This window comes from Cottoperca gobio, chromosome 12 (genome assembly GCF_900634415.1).
Source record: "Cottoperca gobio chromosome 12, fCotGob3.1, whole genome shotgun sequence".
Taxonomy (NCBI): domain Eukaryota; kingdom Metazoa; phylum Chordata; class Actinopteri; order Perciformes; family Bovichtidae; genus Cottoperca; species Cottoperca gobio.
In genome coordinates this window covers 5,947,702-5,965,018 of record NC_041366.1, presented here as the reverse complement: position 1 = coordinate 5,965,018, position 17,317 = coordinate 5,947,702, and the positions used below count along the sequence as shown (strand labels likewise).

The following is a 17,317-nucleotide window of genomic DNA, read 5'->3' as shown; positions in this document are numbered from 1 at the left end:
TGTCATGGGACGGGGGGTTAACTCAGCATGTGAGAGAGAGGGTGGGGGAGTGGGTGGATCTTTCGCACGCAAAAAAAGGTTTCCCCGGCCTCCTTATTTTGAAGCAAAAGTATGTTCAAATATTGTTTTGCGATCTAAAAGACTAAGGTTACGAGATCTAGTGATGCACCATTAAGAAGTCCCCCTGCAACTCATCTATAAAGGTTCCTATACCTATCCCTCAGACAAAGTGAGCAGTGGATTGAAGTGGAAGTGGAGAAAAAAAGAAAAAAACGAGAGAGCAAGAGGCAGGAAGGAGTTCCTTGGAGATTGTTTCAAAAGCTTTTAAGATTGCACATGCCGTCCCTGTCCTTTAAGACATATTTGGTTGAATGACTGTCCAATTGAAAGACTGAGAGGATATTTCCATCAGTGGACACTGTGAAATGTCCCATTATAGTGCCTGAAAAAATGTATTCACACTGTAATAGCAAGAAAAAAGTTGCCCTGCTGTTCCATAGGCAAGTTGAGTGGGCGGATTGTTAGAACAGCTGCTGACGGCTGCTCATAGAGGCCTGTAGTCAGCAGCGGTGTCTGACATTTCTCTGCTAAAAGAAGATGAATGGATTCAGCCTGTGATGTTTGCAGTATCAGGAATCAATAAATAGAGTAGTGTTGACCGGACAAAAACGAGGGACAGTAAAGGTGGGACATTATTATGGTTACTGCGCCTCCATCAAAAATTATAGTTTGTATTACCAAGGACAGATCAAGTGGTTCTCCATCTTTTGTCCAATCCACACGGAGCAGCGGAGGCTGAGCGGCCGATGGGCAGGTGACCATGCCCTCCATACCTGTGGGAAGGTACGTTTGCTGGGGCATTGGAAGAGCCTGGGCTGGGTCTGAGCAGAGGAAAGAAATGAAAGCAGTTTACTTTAATAACTACTACAATTTAGATACACCTTACTATTAACTTCTGAATCATTTTGAGAACAAATTGTTTAGTTGTAAAGAATTTTCTGTGAGCCTATAGTTTGATCATAGACTGTATAAAAGAAGGGGACTGATACATCATTATGTCACCCATTGGTTTGTAGACAACCGTCTTGTAACCTCAACTTTGGTTATTTAGCCGTTGCTATCTGGGTTTTTTATGAGACGGAAGTGACCATATTTGGACGAGAGGGTGGAGAAACACAGCCTGGTGTTAAGTGACCCTTTATTTTAGTATTTTAGACCTTAAATAACCTAACCCATCTTGATATAATCCTAATATATATTCTACATTTGAAAACACAGCAGTGTCATATGCAACCAGAACACTGCATTCAGTAAGAATGCAGATCTCCGTCAGGTGTGTCTCCCTCTCAGACAGACAGTAAATATAACCAAATAGACACGCACACACACACACACACACACACACACACACACACACACACACACACACACACACACACACACACACACACACACACACACACACACATACACGACCAAAACATATGATTCGAGATAATAATCAACAGCATACCAATATTTTATTCTAATATGCAATTAGATAATAATGTACCAATGTTTAAGTCATAATAACCCCTTTAATTGTAGAGTTAATTGTGTGTTGAAACTCTAGAGGAATAGAGAAAAGAAGTACTTGATGTCTTATGAGGGCTCACAACTACAGACTACACACAGAAACATACGCATCACAGTGAGGTTGGCGGAGGCGGTGGGCGGGTTCAGCAGGCCATTGCTCGGCATGCAGGTGTAGTTCCCAGAATCCTCAGGGATGAGACTGGAGATGAGTAGAGTTCCATCTACCATAATCTTCACTCGCGACTTCAGAGACCTTGAGGAGAAAAAAAACACATGGAAATTCTTCAATATGTAAAGAACAAACCAGTTGCTTCAGAATAACAGCGAGAGGTAATTCAGTTATTCCTCTCCAGTCCAATCTAACAGGCTCTCAGTGCATCAACAGTGTGGGTGTTATTTTGTTTTTTTCCCCTGTGAGTTATTCACCACTGTGTGCAGATGGAAGTTAAGGAAATTTCATTTCATTTCAGTTTGTGGGAAGAGGAGCGCCCACTCATTTGTATACATTCTTACATGTACAGAGAAACCAGAGAGAAAACCAGAGTACTCTACCAGGCTGTAACACCTACCTAACAAGTTGCATGCTGACAATATGTGTTTGTGGGACGCCTCACAGTCACACATTACGGCTAATTACCATACAGGTCAGATGACTCATGTACTGTAACTGACCCTGATATTTCTCCACACTATGTTTTTCTCTCTTTGCATTGATATCAACGACAAACTGTGTTACTGAATGCTGCTTTTATTTAGGCTCCACTAACCAATATTTTATTAACAGTGAATCAAATGACTCAATGTTAAAGGGGTCGCCTGCAATGACAATACCACAAAGAATTATCACCAGCACTTAAGCTCTGCTCTTCGCAGTCAACTACTTTGAACTATCTCAACAACAATTACATGGACAGTCCTAACATTTGGTGCATATATCCATGGTACCCAGAGGATAAATCCTACTTTAATATAACATCGGTGACTTTTCATCTTGGGCCATCGTCATCAAGTCAAAGTTTCTTGCCCTACAGTGTGATCAAATACCTGCAAAAGTAATGACATTCATTATTCGGCTGTACTTTGCGTGTAGTGCTAACTAGCAAATGTTAGCACGCTAACACGCTTAACTAAGATGGTGATTATGTCAAACGTTACACCCGCATTAGCGTGTTAGCATGCTGCTGTTAGCATTGAGCTTAAAGCACTACTGTTCCTCAGTACAGACTCATGGTGCCGCTTGCACTGCTGCAGGGCTGCCACGTTTTCAATTTAGTTTAAAGTGAGATTCGGTATCAGTGAAGTCAGTGCATTTTATGAGTAGACCTTCTGATAGATTACCCACCGCATTTATAGATGAAAAGCCAAGTCAATAATCAATAATGGTCAGTGATGAATAAATATGGTCAGCATATTTGCCAACTTCCAGACATCATAGAGTGTAGCTTTAATGACATGTTTTTGTAAGACAACCCCGGGAGTTAGCATCACACTGGTTCCCTCGACAAAAGGTCAATGGGATTTTGCTCTTGAATTATGTACTAACGTATTTTATGTTGAGGAACAGAATGTTAACATCTCTAAAGACCTTATTTCAGGCAAAACCGAAATTCAAAAATCCCTAACTAAAAACAAATTCAAAAATCCATTGACTTTGAGATATGGAACCAGAAGTGCTGAAATGCTAACTGCATTGACTGAAACATGAATTAGCTTAGTTACACGTGTAATTAAGATCATTATAACTTCATACTACAGCATTACGAATGCTGATTTTTCAACCAGCTGTTATGGCATTAAAGTCAACAGCAGAATAAAGCTCTTTTTGTCATGACCTTTAGTAGTACTTTAATGAAGGCCTATTTCTTTACACTGGTGACTCTTTACAGACATCTGAAGGCAGCAGGTATCTATTCCATCTGCACTCTCTAACTGGGGTGATGTTGTCCACTGTCGAGCCACAATCACGTTCATTTTTGTGCAACCAGCATCAGAGTGTTGTTAAATAACCACAAAACCCCCTGCGGTTATGAGCACTTCAAAAATGTTGTTTAATTAACTATTCCACACGGTTTCCTTTGCACATCAACAAGCATGTTGGAGATTGACACATTGAAAACATTTCTTTCAGCTCCATGAAAAATTGTAAATCACTTAAAACTCCTTCTCTGTTAATAACGCCCTCTTTCTGAACCCAACTCAAGTGCGCCACAAAATTATTAAAAGTGTCTTTGGCATGCTCACGACACACTTGGCAGGGTGCAGTTCACTGCCATCTAGTTGGTGCTGCTGGTTTCACAAAAACAAAACAAAAACTCTTGTGAGCATAGAGCAGCAAGTAGCCATTGTTTGTGGCGGTAACGAGATAAAAACAAACGCTCTGTGCAGAGAAAGTACTGCTGACAGCTGGATGGACATCTGAAACATAAGGCATCATATTAACATGTTGAATACAACTTTAGCCCGCACATTTATGTATTTTTAAGAATGTAATTTTCTTTTCTGTTTTCCGCAGCCACTGAGCTTGTTACAGCGTTGAATATCCTCGACCATATGGATCATATTGTCTATTCTGCTGTAACATCATTTCCACACAAGTTCAGCTTTGTCAGTTGTTTGTTCTAAACATTAATATATAAGATAGTGCATGCATGTAGGTATCCAGGGAAGCCTCAGTGATCGGTTATAAATGAGTTTTTCACTGCATGAGAAAATGGACGTGTGGCATAAGAGCATGTAAAAAGTGTAAATTGCTTGACACTCACAGTAAATGCATAAATTAGGAGGAGGTGTGTGCTCTACGGTGAGTAATGAACAAATTGAAGGTGCTGACGGGATTGCATTTCACTGGAGTCGGACCTTGTACGACTTCATGTGACAAATAATAACAATTGAATGAATTGAAATTGACTGTAAAACCTTATACTTGTATAACCTTTGCCGTCCTCATCTTTTCCTGGTTGCATAAACATGTATTTGCATGTTTATTTTCAAAATAAGAGAAACAATTTAATTAAATTCTCTTTAGATTGACTATTCAAGAAATTGATAGCACTAAACAAATTGGCGATAAGAACTGAATAAATGTCAGGGCTGGTCAGAGGGAGTTCTTCTTCCCCGCTTTAGGCTTAATAATAATATATTATATTATATTAATAAGTATATTCTCCAATTATTCCCTCCACCTATGATGATTTAATTGTCATAATAAACTCTATATGTGCCAGCTAAACTCCAAAAAAACCATCATGGAATTGAGGAATACTGGGAGAAAATGGAGAAAAATGTAATTGACAGTCCACTTAGACAAAGAGCACCTACCTACCTAGCAGATAATCAGAATAATCCTCGTGTGATCTACTCAGCTGTTAACAGTATTATATATAGGCTCCAAAAAGCCCCTCGGAAACTTTTTTCCTCATAAAAATCAAGCTGAGTATTAACCCGAGTGTAGCTGCGATTAACTAGTATATGTGTGATGGAGAAATGCTCAGGAGGGGAAGTAATGCTAATGAAGCTCTCCACCTGCTCAACTGACCCTATCCCAGCCACCGGTTTTTTTAAGAGTGTTCAATTGTCTGGTGGATGATGTGCTGGCAATCCTGAACCGCTCTGCACTCACTCTCCCTGGCACTAAACACTGCTATTGTGAAACCTCTCCTACAGAGAAGATCGTTCAGTGCTTCCACAGTTTTAGGCCAACCACTTTTTTTTAACAAGTAACATAACTGATGCTGAACCTTTTTTCCTCTCCTTTATTTTATTTATATTTTCATTATATTATATTATACTGTCTTTTTGGCGGAGACTATTACCTCCATTAAGCCTGCAGTGATTGATGTCTGGCCTTTTGGGTGAATAACAGGTCAAAAAACGAATTTCACTTTCCTCTTATCTCTAGTTTTCTCTCCTATAACTTCTGAGAATAATATTTAGCTTTCTTCACAAGCTAGTGTTTGGTGTGGAGCAGGTTGTGCTCAGGGGGAAAGGCGGAGTTAATGAGAGGGCTGAACCGCACAGTAAACATGCCGTAAAACCAAAAGAAACAGGGTGGGTGATAATTCTCTTTCGGCTTGTGCAAAACAGAAGTCAATGTCAATGATGTTTGCATGCACACGTGTGCGATACCTTGCAGCTGGTTTCATGGTATTCTGCTGATTTACAGTTTGTGGGAGTAACATATATGATATCCAATTAGTGAAACTAAGAATGTGTTGTGTTTTCCTTAGCTTAGCATGAGCCCTGCATGTAGGGAACGAGCAAAAGGTTCCCTCTTCCAGGGAGTCCGCAATGCTCCACTGCCGTGTTTCTTCAGTAGCACAGAAGGGACAGGCTGAGGAAAAGGGCTGAAGCTGGAACGCAGAAAATCTTTGCAGGCATCAATATATACGAGTGCAAGTATAGAGTTTGAGCAGAAGTAGAGAAAATCAAAGCGCAAGCAGGGGCTATTTAAATGTGAGGGCAGTGTATTGAGGGGAAAGCTTTACAAAATCTGGACATGAAATCAATGAGTCATGCTCTCAAAACTGAAGGACCACACTATTGAATAATGATAGGAAAAAAAGAGCCCCATACTTCTATATGATATGACGTTAAAATCCTATCTCTTATGGATGTTACCGTATTTCCTGCGAGTGAACAGACATAACATTGAGGTGAAAAACATTGCTGCAAAAGTCCGAAAAATAGAAGCTGTGCTCTAACTTTTAAATCCCTGGCACAAAATGTCAAGCTCCAGGCCAGTAACCTTGGTGTGGTTTTTTTTTCATGCCGATTTCAATTTCACATCAGTAGTAGCAAAAAAAATGCACCTTTTAGCATTTCAGAAATATTGTTTCTCTCCTGGGTAGATACTGAAAGAAGAAAGCATTCATCACTAGCAGGCTTTATTAACACAACGCTCGGTTTATCTGGTCAGCAAAGAAACCTCTTTTCTTTGTTTTGTCTAATATGGCCCTTAGATGTGTGTTGTAAAAACATTTTGTACAGCCAAATATAACTCCACATGAAAAGAAAAACAATATTCTGAATCAGAATTGAATGAATACAAATTGAACTTGAACAGACACAGACACACAGTTCTGTCTTGTTGAAAAACAAGAACACATGGAGTGGTGTGTATTTCTTCATGGAGCCATCTTTGGCAGTACCAACATTTTACATTTTCAAGCTAAGTGTTGCTATTTTAGTGCAAGCTTAAGTTTTCACTGAAGAAGAACTCATGCATGAAGGGACTTCAAACATGCGAAGAGTTTCATAAAGAAATTCACCTTAGCTGACTTTTCATACCTGAGGATGGATTTGTACATTTAAGTTTCTTTTTGTTCCGTTTGATTCAGAGTGAAGCAACACATGTGCAAGACTTGACACTAAAACGTTTTATTAACATCTCTCCACTTATTCCATGTCAGTTTTACAAGAACATTCAACATTAGTCATCAAATTATTCAGTGGAGCGGCACATTACTGCATGTCAGACAGGCTTTTGGGAAATGTTGTCTCTAGTTCCGGCTGGTGCATTGGGACTGACTTCCATGCACCAAGGAGCAGAACTAAAACGTTAGGAGGCTGATTTTAGTTTCTATTGATGAAGAAGCAGATTTGAACTGTGTGGACATGAAGAATGACACTTTAGTTTCTATAGATCCCCCCTCTGATACAGCCAGAAGACTTGAAACTAAATGTTTTGCATTAATCTTTGTATTGACACAGTTACTCTGACTGATTTGACTCATTCCCTTGTTTATTTCACATTTCCATTATGTCTTTTTGTCGATTTTACTTTTTGACCCTTCTCTGTGGAACATTTGGTTTTGCAATCTTAGACGAAAAGCGCAAAGTTGGATTTAAATTAGATGTAACAATCCCTCCTGTGCTCTTAGAATTTAGAGAATAAAAAAATAAACCTCACAAGGTAACATTTCTCTCCGCCTGCTGAAAGGCACTGCATTTAACATCAAAGGCTAAAAAAAGCTGCATTTCAGGAGCAAAGAGTAATGGCTGTACTCACTCAATGTGATGGACGTTCTCTTCACCTTTCTGCCACACGTAGGTCATGTTGGGGGGGTCAGCCACCGCCTGGCACCGGAGGAGTGCATTCTGGGACTTGTTCAGAGAGGTGCTACTGGGAGGGACGACAATAACAGGCGGACCTAGGGGGAGGCAGGTTAGAAAAAGACACATTTTATTTTATTTTTTTAAAGGGCTGCAATTCACTTTTACTTTCAATATTAATTGTGTTTTTATCATTCAGTCTATAAAATGTCAGAAAATCGCAAAGAAAATGTCTCAAACAGCCTATTTTCTGAAATGCTGTTGCAATTCGGAAAACATCAGGAGCAATCACCGTTTTACATGCAGAGCACAACGCCTTATTTTGCATGCAAAAAGTGATCAGTCACTCAAAACCTTTCGCTTGTGTCAGAAGTGAATAACTTCATCTTTGAGAGCATCACTGCTTCCCATTATCATTGCTTCAGTCAAGCAAGGCAAATGTATGTGTCAGTGTGGCAGAAGACACTAAAAGTGTGTTACTTTATGTCCTTTCTCATTGAGACTTCAACACCCATAAACCCAATGACAAAGTCAAATATATTCTACACCCAACTGAATAATCTCATGATATACATACACAGGTTTCACCTTCCTTGCCTCCACTCCACCGTTATATGTTGTTATATGTATATGAGCTGAGAAAACATAATAAAAGACTCACAAACCTTTAGGGCTGTACCGAATAGTTAAAAGATTTGAAACTTCATTCATAACGTTGACATTTGAATTCTTAAATCAACATTCGGATGCTGCGCATGTATTATACTATTTGTAGAATTACATTCCAGTGGTCGTTGCGTAGGATTGTTTGCGACTTGTGTGATCCAAGCATTTCCTAAAAACACGAGAGCGTTTTAAAGTCCATAAAACAAGATTCATTGAAAAAAGATGGACAAAATATTTTGCTTCAATCCATATTTGTTGGCCTTTTTAAAAACAACATTTTCACTGCAGTCAAAAAACTGTTTCCTCTCCCGCTTGCCGGACACAAAGGGAGGCCTGCACCTGTATTAACAGAGTGGTTTAGCAGCAATCTAACAGCACTATAAATTACGTTTATATAAATATATATGTTTTAGGATGATGCCGTCATAAACTATGATGACAGACAGTCAAAGCTTCCTTAGAAAAGCTTAAAAGGAGCTTTGAATGTAAAAAACATAACATTCTTTACAGCCGTACAATTCCTTCTTACAAACACAATTCTCCGTTTATATTGCATCAACTCGAACATCAATATCTTCTAAATGTCCAAGATGCAATAAAGATGATGCAGATTTGTTATCATTCACTATGGAACTGTGAGAGATCAGACAACTACTGATGCATCAAAAGATCAGTAACATATTACATGTAGACATGAAACTGAAATCAAGTGTGAAATATGACCAAGGTCTGAGTTTCCCATCACACAACAGTAAACTCTTATCATGCTGTACCTCAGAGAAAAGCATCAGTTTGTCCTCTGGTGTGTAAATGTGATAAGTCACACTAAACACATGTTATCCGAGTCTGAAGATTCAACTCTTATCAGTTCTTGTGGCATTAACATTAAGCTTGGTGAATTCAATTCAAATATGAAACAATTATGTTTGAAAGATTATGTTGGCTGGGTGCAATACGTGAGGATTTATACACAAGTGAAAGAAGTTCTCAAATATTTGACTTCTGTAAAAGTAGTAATACCACAGTGTAGAAATACTGTATTTCCAGTTAAAGTCCTGTATTCAAATTGTACTTGTAGTAAAAGCATTGGCATCAAAATATACCAAAAACACCAAAAGTAAAAGAACTCATTGTGCAAAATATGCCAGTTCAGAAAAATAATGGATTATAATTATTGATGCACTGATATTAAGGGTGTACTGGTAATAACAATAACCATGATATTTAAAAAACGTGTGTATTGTGTAAATAATCCAGCGCCTCTTTAATATTCTCCATTCTCGCTTTGTCTCCCTTCCCCAACACCCCACACACAACTTGCCAAACAGACAAAACACACAATAAACAAAGTTGAAGATGAATTGTACTGATTGCATTTTATTTATTTTTATTGTCAATAGATATCACAATAATATTGAATTCTCATCAAGATAATTGTGTAGTGAAAATCTGATATTGTGACAGCACTAATTAATATGTACACCATGTAAATGTTACCAGCTGGTAAAGGTGGAGCTAACAAATAAGTACAGTACTCAAGTAAATTTACTTAGGATTTATTCAAAGAGCATGTTGAACAAAGTAGGAATGTCAAGGCATCATCACACTGTGAGAAAAATTAACTGGGGATTTGAGCATTGCACACAGTGTGTTGAAAACCATGATTCATGTTTGAGGAGTATGCCAAAGCAACAGAGAAAAGCTGTCAAAGAGAACTTTGTCAAAAAAACTAAAAAATGATATCACAATACCCCCTTTGTGCTGTCAACTATAATGTAATCTCCTTGGAAACTAATCACACACAGCTATTACAAGGTGGTGCTAAAATGTCACATTTATCTTTTCCCTGTATTGTGCCGAGCACCAGCACGTGTGCTATTTGCAAAGAGCTAATAAAGGAGGCTTGATGTACCACATGTCTCATATATGAATAACCACTAGATCACCACAGCAGTCATTACTGGTTAGATTTACAACATTAAAATACTGGATGAAAAATGCATGAGTGACAGTTTAGATGTTACCTAAGGCTTTTAGACTCATTTCATCCAGATCAACTATTAGTCTCCTGTGATCCATCCATGTGGCAACATTGCGCACACACGCAGCCAAAGCTCAGATAAAGTGACTAAGACTGAACAGTATTAAGGCAGTATGTGCTCATGATGATTATTATTCAAACCACTGAAACTGAGAGATTCCAAAATGATGTAATGATGTATGATCTATCTGTATGCATTATGTAAATGTATGTTACTAACTCATCATCCGGGCCATCATCCCCGGAGTTTCTGTCTCTCATGTGGCAGGTTTCCACTGATAAAGTTTACGTCAGGATCATGAATCGTGACAGCGCCTGCTGACCTGGTCCTGCTGGACACCGGGAAGCCTTTTTGACATTTTCCTGGATTCATCCATACTTTCTCTTTTTTCAACACAACATAATTTCTGTCAAATGTTGTATTTGTACTATGTTGTTTACCCTATACACACGACATCTATTGCACGTCTGTCCGTCCTGGGAGAGGGATCCCTCCTCAGTTGCTCTCCCTGAGGTTTCTTCCATTTTTCCCCCTTTAATTTTGGGGTTTCTTTTAGGAAGTTTTTCCTTGTGCGATGCGAGGGTCTAAGGACAGAGGGTGTCGTAACCTGTACAGTCTGTAAAGCACACTGAGACAAATGTATCATTTGTGATATTGGGCTATATACATACATTTGATTTGATTTGATTTGAAACTTCAAGGAGACATTATACCAAAAAATAAAAGTTTACCCCGTGCACCAGCACCACGCTCCAGACGAGTCCTGGCTCTACGGAGAAAATCCGCAGTAGGTGTAGGTGTACAGTGTGAGTAGGAGTACAGGAAGGAGTCAGGAATAAATGCCACAATGTATTATGCTGTGCTGTGTCGGTGTAATCCTATGATACAAAGTAGCATATTTGCATATTCTACATGTATTTGTCCTTACATTGGACATTTAATTCATGCATTTTATTTTTAGCATTCTGCAAAACCTTGTTAGGACAAGTCTTTTCTGTTAAACTAGGGAGCTGTCTACCAACTGAATTGACAATGCAACACATTTTTTATGTTTTTAATAGAGGTATTAAATCATGGCTAACTGAGAAACATTGTTCTCACACCTAGCACTCCTCTAGACACACCAGTATTTGGATATATTTTTATGTATGGATTTTCATTTCTCTTTTAACTTTTTTTTTTTAAAAGCCGACTGTTCAGATTAACATTTTGCTACATGCTAGGGATGTCACAAAACCAGAAATGTTAGTTAATATTAGTCAATACCAATACCAGTGAAATTTCATTATTCTCAAAACCCACCTCAATACCACGGTAAAAGACAAAAACAAAACAATAAATCCCATGTACTTCTACAAACTCCTTTATTTCCATTGTCATACTATGTTAGGAAGTTGAACAGGTCATGAATCCCTCTCTAATATCTTTTTTTTTTTGTGACGACATCTCCTTCAAACTTATTTATTGAAGTTTCTCTCCAGAAATTCACTTTACAATTTATTTATTTGAACCCACCACAATAGCGTTATAATTTATCTTTTCCCAATAGGCTACTAATTTTACTGAATAGAGCTTGAACGCATCGTAATGGAACTCAATGGAGCTCTGTTAACGTTAGCGCTGTTATTTAACCAACGTACCTACCAGCTACTAACAGCTAACAGCTTATAGCTTAAAGCTAACAGTTAGCAGCTAACGTTATTAGCTCTTGTCCTCAACACATATTTGTTGTTCGCAATGTAGCATTATCAGGGGAAAAAATCTTCCCGGGGATGCAAGACGACCGGACGACATTAGTCTCGAGCACTGATGATACTACGGTACCTCTGGTAGGCCTACTGTAGAAAAACGAGTCCCGTCACGCTTTTAGAATGTTGGCATCGACTTGGTACTGAAGCATCGGATCATGACATCTCTACTACAAACACTAAACACAGTGCATCTGGCCCGTGTGCATAAATGATGTTACAATTCTGTGATTTATATGACATATCAAGTCAAATAAACTAACTTAATCTGTAACCTGAAAACTTCCGGGAATCTGTCAATATTGAAATTATTATAGGCTATCTCTTGATGTATATTTTTGACCACACACCTCAAGAGAAATGTACATGTTTCATTCAACCAGGAACATTTAAAAAAAAATATTCATACGAGTTATACGACCAAACATATTTAATATCACTCAGCTACAGCTGTCTCTCATGTCTCTGAAACGCAGCCTTCAAATTGAGTAAAACACAAAGCTCTATCACGATAAAGCAACTCCTAACATCCCCAATGAAACCCTGTCTCGAATCATGATATCAATATTATCTACACAGGGACAGAACAAGAGTTGAATTCAGTTTGACTTTCTGTTACGACTCGTGTCATATGATGCAAGAAGGAGAAACAGAAATGTGAATTACGGGGGGCTCCCAGCCAGTTAGACACACAGACATCACAGAGACTGAAGGAATTGGCAGGCAGGCACGCAGACAGACAGACAGACATGCAGACAGACAGGCCGTCAGGCAGCAACTGACCTTTGATTTTCACTTTTGTCACGTGAGTCACGTTTCCCTCAGAGTTGGAGGCGTGGCAGGTGTACTGTCCTGCTGACTGCATGCTCACTGCTCGCAGAGAGAACGCTCCTTCCTGGTAAATATCATTATTAGATCAGCTGAGAGGTGAATGGATGCAAATAGAACATATAGATACATACAATAGATAGTAACAGGATGTACAGACAGGTACACACATGCTGTATATGTGATAGATACATATGATAGATGTAGAATGCAACTGCATTTACTCAAGAACTGTGCTTAAGTATACATTTGACGTACTTTACCGTTACAAGTTAATTTGCTGATTAAGATTTTAAATGTTTAATGTCAAAGATTAAACCAGTGTTTTCTGAAGTTGTTGGCCTGTGACTCTCCCTTCATGTCACAGTTCAGATTTCTGCGAGTTGTTACTGTAGCAGCTCCGTGTATTTCCACTTTAAACTTTTCAGATGGTTTCATTTAAATAACTGTTTAAGTTATTCAATATTTCACAAATAAAGATCATAGGAAAGTCCAAAAGAAATATACATATTTGTCAAACAGAACTTATTTTTCATCTTTCCTACCCTATTAAACATCTCGAGACCCCCCTAACTGACTGTTTAGACGGGGCCGAGACTAAACTAGCTCCACCTCTACCTGCTGCGACAGTAAAACCATGCTTATGTAGCGATACTGAAATTATGCACGTACACATATCCTGCCAAGAATTAGGGTACATACACATATACATTTATAATTAGTGTAATGTGATGTCAATATTGTAATTTCATATGATCATGTCACATGTATGCATTGTCCCAATCAGTATCAACAATCTACATTCACTGGCCAATCTATTAGGTACACCTGTTCAACTGCTCGTTAACGCAAGTATCTAATCAGCCAATCACGTGGCAGCGACTCAATGCATTCAGGCATGTAGACACGGTGAAGATGATCTACTGAAGTTCAAACTGAGCATCAGAATGGGGAAGAATTGGGGGGAATTAAGTGACTTTGAACATGGCATGGGGTAGATGGAGCTAGAGACACATAAACACAATTCATATTCACACATGAATGCATACACAGTTGTATGAACATACCTGATCATTTATTCTTTGTATCACACTGCCATCTTTTAACCAAGTGATGGTTGGAGTGGGGTTGCCATTAGCAACACATGCAAGAGAGAGGGGACTTCCAACCAGAGCCTCCACCACAGGAGGCGGGGCTTCAGTAAAGATGGGTGGTGCTATGGAGCAAAACATTAAAGGTGAGCATTACAATAAACTATTCATATCTATTCATTTATATATGAAGAAACCATCTATTGTTTAAGATACACAACACAATATGTTCTATGAGAATACAGCTACTGTCAGAAAATAGAGGTGAATTTAGCTTAATAAAACTCTACAGCAGCTTCCATGCAGCAGCAATAAGAGAAAAACTGCAAAGAGAATAGCAGACAATAAGTCTTTTGTCTCCCTCATCCCTATTTTATCCATTTATATTCAGCATGACAGCAGCTCAGCCTTGTTTGTTAAACAGCAGCAGCCTGTGTTCAGTTTACTGACATCATGTTACATTATTATTTCACACATCGCTGGAGTGAAAATGTCAGTTATGCTGCCTTTTAGATGTCCCAATAATAAAAGCTTTTGCTGCCACGTCTCAGATCTCATCAGAGAACATACAGGAAGGCTTTCTCTTCTAACGTCCAACATAAATAAACCGCTTGCAACTGACTCACACCCCTATTGTGCCTTTGTATAATAAATAACAAGAGGAAAAAGTTTGAAAATGGCTTCACTATTGATCTTTTCACAAGAATAAGAGTCATTTTTATTTTTTATTTGTTTTAGGGTCTGTACACAGGTGAGACAAACTCTGATAAATTAGAAAAACGCCAGGCAGATACTTACTCTTGTCCCTAAAAAAACACGCTTTTGCATGTAAATGGGTTTAGTTCTTTATTTGAGTGCGGCATTGACAATCTCATATACATATATTGAAGAAGAGTGCAAACAATAGTGTAGATGTGAAGAGCGTACCTGCAATGCACATCAGTGATGGCACATTCAAGGCCTCAGTCATAAACTATTATATTACTCTCATCTCTAACCTGGCGCACACAGACCAGCTCAGTGGAACTGTCTCACCTTGCTTTGATCTGCAGTGCGTTCTGTATTTTTGTGCGTGGAGTCATGGCAAAGGTTTTACCAAATGCGGATAAACTTCAAAGCACAAAAAATGATGATGCATATTTCATATTTAGATGTATTATTTAAACCTATAATACGTAGGATGATAAGTCAAAAGTCATCCAAATGACCTGATCTGTTGAGAAAATCTTTAAAAACAAAACTTTAAGTTTGCACAAGCAGTGCTTTACAGAATCAAAGACTTGGGAAGATGGAATTGATGATATTTTGAACTACACATTCAAATGATACTAATCTGCTAAATGAGGCTGGAAAAAAAGATCATCCACATGTATTTGCCCTACCCTTTAGATTTGCATTATTTGGCCCAGATATGGGCAGCTGCTGAATTGTCATTGTATAGGAAGAGGCAAATGTACAGTAAGATCTACATGATTTCTGTATCATAAAGAATTTGAATAATAATTGTATTATTCATGAATAATAATAACAATAATAATAATGATAATAGGCTACAGCGCTATGATGTGCTTCAGCCAGTAGTGCACCATGGGAGCTGACAGTGCGTCTCCTAGCAACAATAATGGCCCTCAAATTGTCAGTCAAACACTGCCCTGGGAAACACCCGCCAGAGGCTTGAAGCTTAGACTCAGTATACTGATAGTTTATATTTCTTTACATAAAAAGAGAGGACAAAATAACAATATTTTTGACCATATAAATTACAAGTATATTTGGCGCAACTTTAACTTTTTTGTCTTTGTCTAGACACAAGCAGCCATACAAGACCTTGGGTTGTGGCTATACTTTCGAATGAGACTTTTGTCATCCGATCATGTCAGGATGCATTAACTGTCATCAAGATCGGGATCCGATCAGCCGCACCACATGCCGAGGTGGCCTGGCTCACATTGAGTTCGGAAGTGAGGTGTGGACAACATGTGGGCACAATCCGACAATTTATCAGACGTAGAGCTTGCGTCATGTGCAGGAGAACAAAAAGAAACCGTGTGTTCAGATATCTGCTTTATTTTCCGCTTCATGTTCACGTTCAGCTGGATATGAGTCGTGTTAAGTTATGCTGATGAAAGCCCAACATTTCCTGATTTTGCTGCTTCATTAAAAAAAACGTTTCAATTAGAAAATAACGGGGGACTTTTATGGTGAAAAATGTGTTTATCACCAAAATAGCGGAGCTGTGTTTGCGGCTATTCTTCGATAAGTCACATCTACTAATACTAAAGGCTGGAAATGTCAGCAGCAAAAATGTCGGGGGACTGTGATTGTGAAGAATTTATAGGATGTGAAATGTGTTCATCCACCGTTTTAGAGCTGCTCCTTTGACCACTAGTCACAGCCATGGTTACAAACACCTTCAAGTTGCATATAAACTTGAGAGCAGTTTCAGAAATAAAGCAATATTTGAGAAAATTGTAACAAAATGAGAAAGGAAGGGTATGCTAGAACTTGAGGATTTTGAATCCTGTTTTTAAGGTCACATGTACACAGCAAACACAGAGTGAAATGTAGACTCTGCATTTAACCCATCCTACTATTAGGAGGAGCAGATCATATATATATACATATTTGATTGGCACACCAGTTGAGGGCAATCTTATATATTTAGAACAAATGCTTTTTAATGTTCAAACACGTTTTGTCCTTTGTTACCCGCCACGGAGGTTAGTTTGTTTGTTGTTTTGTATGTTTGTCCGTTTCTTTCTTTCTTTCTTTCTTTCTTTCTTTCTTTCTTTCTTTCTTTCTTTCTTTCTTTCTTTGTCTGTCAGCAGGATCATGGAAAAAAGCCATATATTCATGAAGGCTGTACTGTGGGCCAAGAAAGAACCAAGAAAAATGTGCGGGGAATCCGAATCACGGGACGGATACACGCTTTACTTTTCTCTTATGGAAACAGCCTTGACCGGCCTGCGCTCCCTGAGTGACCTTCTGGTTTACATTGGGATCACTGATTTTGTCCTATGAAGCAAAAGAAAAACAACACTAACACACACCACTTGATAAACCTCACCAGTTATAGAAAGCAGAGTCCAGGTGCCGTTTTGCAGCTCATCCATGGGTTCATCCAGTAAGAGGATTCGACACTCGTACAAGCCATAGTCGTGCAGCTGAAGGTCGCCCAGCCTCAGGTCAGTGTTGCGGACCAGAGACACCCGCCCTGCAGGAACACAGGGCAGAGAGATATTACAACTGCAGGTGATGCTGATTTCACTTGTCATCTTGTGTGATGCTTTGTTGTGTTGAATGCCTGAAACGGCCA

At 38.7% G+C, this 17,317-nt stretch overlaps 1 protein-coding gene across 3 annotated transcripts in view; it reads right to left on the bottom strand.

Moving 5' to 3' along the window:
- Nucleotides 1–17,317, bottom strand: part of igsf9a (immunoglobulin superfamily, member 9a) — a 46,164-nt gene that overhangs the window by 12,655 nt on the left and 16,192 nt on the right. For all 3 annotated transcript variants that reach the window (XM_029444011.1, XM_029444010.1, XM_029444012.1), the window contains exons 4-9: nt 17,069–17,215; nt 13,978–14,126; nt 12,866–12,977; nt 7,583–7,724; nt 1,683–1,828; nt 739–881 (exon numbers count right to left, since the gene is read on the bottom strand). In XM_029444011.1, the coding sequence (XP_029299871.1) occupies nt 739–881; nt 1,683–1,828; nt 7,583–7,724; nt 12,866–12,977; nt 13,978–14,126; nt 17,069–17,215 (839 nt within the window). The remainder of the gene's footprint in view (nt 1–738; nt 882–1,682; nt 1,829–7,582; nt 7,725–12,865; nt 12,978–13,977; nt 14,127–17,068; nt 17,216–17,317) is intronic.